Genomic DNA, 4,501 nt, shown 5'->3' on the forward strand with positions numbered 1-4,501 from the left:
GGGGGGGGGGGGGGGGGCTGGGTGTCCTCCACTAAATGGACAGCTTGGGACGCCGTCCACTCTGGGCCCTTGACAGACGCCATAACTGGAGCCGCGGGCTCTGGGCGCACAGGCTCCCCGCGGGCCCAGACGCCGCTTCCAGACTCGAGTGAAGACGCGGACCCTGGTTAGAGATCCATCGTGCTACAAATGTGGCAACACCTTTTTTATTTAGAGTAAGATGTGTTAACATCCAGCATGACAAAATTTGTACAAAGTTCACAATTTAAAAATGAAGTATCACTGCAACTTGTGATTCCACACATTTATAGCAAAATTAAAGTGTCAACACACCCATGCCGTGTTGTACAAAAATAAATCAAACTTCAGTTCCACAGAGAGCACAGTAAATATTCATACAAAATTCTGTCTTCATAAATGATTCCTTAAATTAACTCAGAAATGAATACGAACAATAAGTTATAATAAATAAACTCTGATGACTCACAATAATTCCGTATGAAAGGTCAGCATTCTAATATGTGACACTTTGTGATCCCTATAGAATAGTCACAGATAACTCTTGATTTGATATTATTACCCACGTTAGATGAGCAGCAGATTTGTGCTTAAAACCCCTTCCATTGTACATAGGTGATAACGAGAAGAACCCAGAACTGATACTACCTATCACTCTACTAAAAGCATTACTATATCGGCAAAGAAGCTGTGGACACATCGCGGCAGGGAAATGCATTTGCCCAGACGAACAGCAGGGCCCCGCGGGAGCCCGGGGCCCCGACCATGTGTATGGCATCGGGTGACGAGAAGCACCTTGCTTCAGCTCTCGAGAAGGCAATTCTGAGCACGGCAGCTACAACTAATCGCAGGGCGGAGAGAGGGCGCTCCCCGGGATGGGCGCCGCGGAACCCCGGGGGTGCCGTCCCCTTTCCCAGCTCGTTAGCAACGTCCTCGTGGAAAACCGTAAGCGTTTGTACAGTGCGCAGTATAAAGTGCCGCTGGGGGTGTACATATATTTATACATATATATATACCGAGGTTGAGTATTGTATCAGTAATTGCTGTGAGATCCCTGTAATCTCCCTTAGCAACATCGTCGGGTCAGCCGTGAGGGCTCCTGTCATCTTTCCAGGGCCGGCCTCGCCAGGCTGCTGACCCCGGGAATTGCACACCTCCGTACGGATATATAGGACAAGGTAAGTGCAAATAGTCGACTGGCACGTTGTGGGGACAATGACCCTGTAAGTCCTGTTCTGCTAAAAATATTTTTTTTTATTTTTACAAAACCCATCTTTTTTTTCATAACAAAATTTTAAAGTACTTCTGTACTTCCTGCATAACATCAAGACATGGAAGGAAGAGATGCTGTTACATGTAACTCAAGTCAACACCAGAAGACACGACACGCCGTCCTAGGGACTACTCAGAAGGGGAGGGCGCGGCAATCGAAAGTGGTCTTATGCATCATGTAGTGCAGTCACGGGAAGAAAACAGTCAAGTCTCCAAGTATAAGCAAGTCTAGGATGATCTAGTGTAAAGCAAAAAAGTGCTGAAGTATACGTAATTACTCTTAAAATCTGATTGCATTCATTCTTAGAATAGGTCGTGACAAATCAAAGAGCAAGGCTCTGCAAATGCCCTGTGGTCGCCGGGTCTCCAAGGGAAGGTGGAACAGAAAGGCCTGTTGGCGAGCACTGGGCGTCAGGCGTCCTGCTGAGCTGCGCTCTGCCGCCCAGCAGAAAGCGCCCTGCGGTGGCTCGCGGGCTCACATGTCATTTGACTTATTCCCCGAATGTGAAGTCGTGATAACAGCAACAACGACAGAATTTCTAAAAGTGGAAAAAGGGGAAATAAATACTCTGAAAATATCTTTGAACTTAAATCAGAGCACACAGGTTCTGCGAGACAGACGCCATTGCCACGACAGACGCTTCAGGGGGGCACAGCTCTCGGGGAGGTAAGGGAAGGAGGCTCCAAAGTCTACTGACACTGGAGAGGGACATCTTCGCGCTGTCCACCTCTAAGAAGCCCCTGTCTGAACTGCAGTTCCCAGAGTCACCATGGAATGCTCAGGAGTTAATTTAAAAGTGCTGCGTAAGCTGCTTTGAATCTTCCGCCAAGGTTTTCCATGGCTTGATGTTCTCTTACAATAAATTACTTATCTCATTTCTTACAGTTAATCCATATGCCATTTCCTTGGAATGCAAAAAACCTCATTTATTGCCCCCACCATACACCATCCTCCTAAAACAAACAAACAAAAAAATCACATAATATTTCCAAGCATTGTTCAAAAATAAAGCATTTTTTTTGCAACCAATTCTTGCTATGAAACAATATGCACACAAAATGTATTTCTTAAATTCCATAAAATCCTCCAACATGAGGCAAAATGATAATGTCTAAAAAGTGGCTGCGGGGCCACCACGTGGTCATTCAAAGCTGGGTTTTTTTTTTTGTCCATTTCAGTTCAAAATACTAAAACATTTAATCACTAAAGCATTAAAAAGAATTTACACTCTATTTATTTTGATCAGCTTACCTCTTCAGAAATATATATACCCCCAAATGTGCATACATTAGCAGCTATAAACATTACATGGCATATCACACTATGTCAGCTTATATGAAAACGTACAAAATGTGAATGTATTGAAAAACTATTCTGCAGGTACTATCTTTAAAGCAAGACATAAAATCATTATGAAGTCTTGTAAGCATAACACTGTTTCAAACAGAAATAAATATAGAACACTTTCTGGTAAATCACAGCAGCAAAAAACAAGAGGCCTCCTTTTAAACAAGATCCCGTCACCTACAGCAGCTGCTCAGACCTGAATTCCTCTCACAGCTTGCTTTATATTTTCCAGTAGGGCTTTATTTTCTGGGCTCTGATAACGATCTTGATTTGTATACATGTCCGTCAAAGTAGTCACGTATGCATCAAAATTTTGTTCATTGATTGGATCCTACGAGATATTAAATAGTAGTTCATACACAACTTTTACTTTCTTAATAGGATATTCACATCAGCATAAAATAGCATCATAGCATAGTGCCGCTGTGTCTGCGCTACTTACAAGGCCTGCTCAGAGCGCACCTCATCTTAGGGGTGCACGGGATCTGCCCCAGCACTGCTCCTAGCCGCTAACGCTATGGTTTGGGGGCGGCGAGCGCAGACATCCAAAGTGTGGAGAGCCACGAGCTTGGGCACAGAAAGAGCCCGCGGCGGCGCCGGCCTGCACTCCCGCCCTCACTCACTTACCATGTGCGGCAGCTGGATGTTGGCCAGGCTGTGGATCAGGGACTGGCTCAGGTTGGCCAGCTCGTGCAGGAGAGACTCGTTTTGCTGCTCGATTACTTTGTTCTCCTCTTCAATGGTCTTCAGGCTGCTCTCCATTGTGGTGATCTAGAACGCACGGATTTGTGGGACATGTAACACGAGGTGGGCCGCAGGGTGCGCGTGCCCTGGCAGCGGGGGGCCCCGGAACCCACCCGCCCAGAGAGCACCTCTCTGCTCCCCCCAGAAACGCTTCGACGGTGAGCATCGGTCACTTTAAGGGTCCGGTTCTTACGCTTTTGATGCACTACATTTGAAAATTTGCTAACTGGGCTACGACACCTTGTCTTTCCCGGGAGGGGCTAATGGGCTGGGCAGCTCTGTCCTCGGGGGGCAGGACTGTCACCGCGGCCCCTCCCACGAGGACTTCTCTGGCAAGTATTCCACGCCCTCCCCTGGGGCCAGCTCGTCCTTTCCAGCCTGAATCTAACTCTGTCCCAGGTTAAGTTCTAAACTGTAAAGTTACTCATGAGGCAGGTGGCTGACTGGGCCACAGGTACCACTGGCCACCTGTCCTCCACAGGAGATGGCTGCCCCCCCCCCCCGTGGTATGCGGTAGGAGTTCTCTGTACCTGTGGAGGCATGACCGCCTTCCTGCACCCCCGGGGCCTCCTGGGCTTCCTCTTAAATAAGAAGGGGGTCGAGGGCGTTAGTGCCCCACCGGCCCCGGCTCCAGCCCACAGCCAGCGCTCACGGACCCAGCCAGGAGCTGACCCTCCCCGCCTGGGCTGCAGGGGTGCACACAGCCAGGACGAGGCAGGCAGGGCGCACGGGCGACCAAGGGCACAGTTAGGGCCCAGGAAAACGGGGACCTGAACCCAGTTCTCACGGAAAAGCCGCCTTCGCCCCGGAGTTACCTGGCCCTCCCTTCAAACTCTGCCCCCGCTCCTCACGGAGCCCTTGCCTGCTCTCATTGGCCTGCAGGTGCTTCCTCAGCCAAGACATGGGGCCCAAGCGGGCTTCAGCTGCGCCGGGGTAGCGGGCGGACCCCGGAAAACACCTGCCCACGAGGGCCTCCTGCTGACATGCGCAGGGTCCCCAGGAATACATCGGTTGCTCCTGCACCTCTCATCAGCTCAGGGGCCAAATCAAAGTGAGCCGCCCCACAACCGTCCTGGAGACGCCGCAGGGCGGGCTGCTGGGCAAACCCTCCTCCCTAGC

The 4,501-nt window shown here is 49.6% G+C and overlaps 1 protein-coding gene across 1 annotated transcript in view; it reads right to left on the reverse strand.

The window, feature by feature from the left end:
• Positions 1-167: 167 nt before the first annotated feature.
• The window catches only part of MYT1L (myelin transcription factor 1 like), a 276,307-nt gene continuing 271,973 nt past the window's right edge, over positions 168-4,501 (reverse strand). Inside the window, exons 23-24 of the mRNA XM_077758294.1 lie at positions 3,266-3,409; positions 168-2,969 (exon numbers count right to left, since the gene is read on the reverse strand). Of these exons, the coding sequence (XP_077614420.1) occupies positions 2,829-2,969; positions 3,266-3,409 (285 nt within the window). The 3' untranslated portion in view covers positions 168-2,828. The remainder of the gene's footprint in view (positions 2,970-3,265; positions 3,410-4,501) is intronic.

This window comes from Crocuta crocuta, unplaced genomic scaffold, assembly GCF_008692635.1.
Source record: "Crocuta crocuta isolate KB4526 unplaced genomic scaffold, BGI_CrCroc_1.0 scaffold750, whole genome shotgun sequence".
NCBI lineage: Eukaryota > Metazoa > Chordata > Mammalia > Carnivora > Hyaenidae > Crocuta > Crocuta crocuta.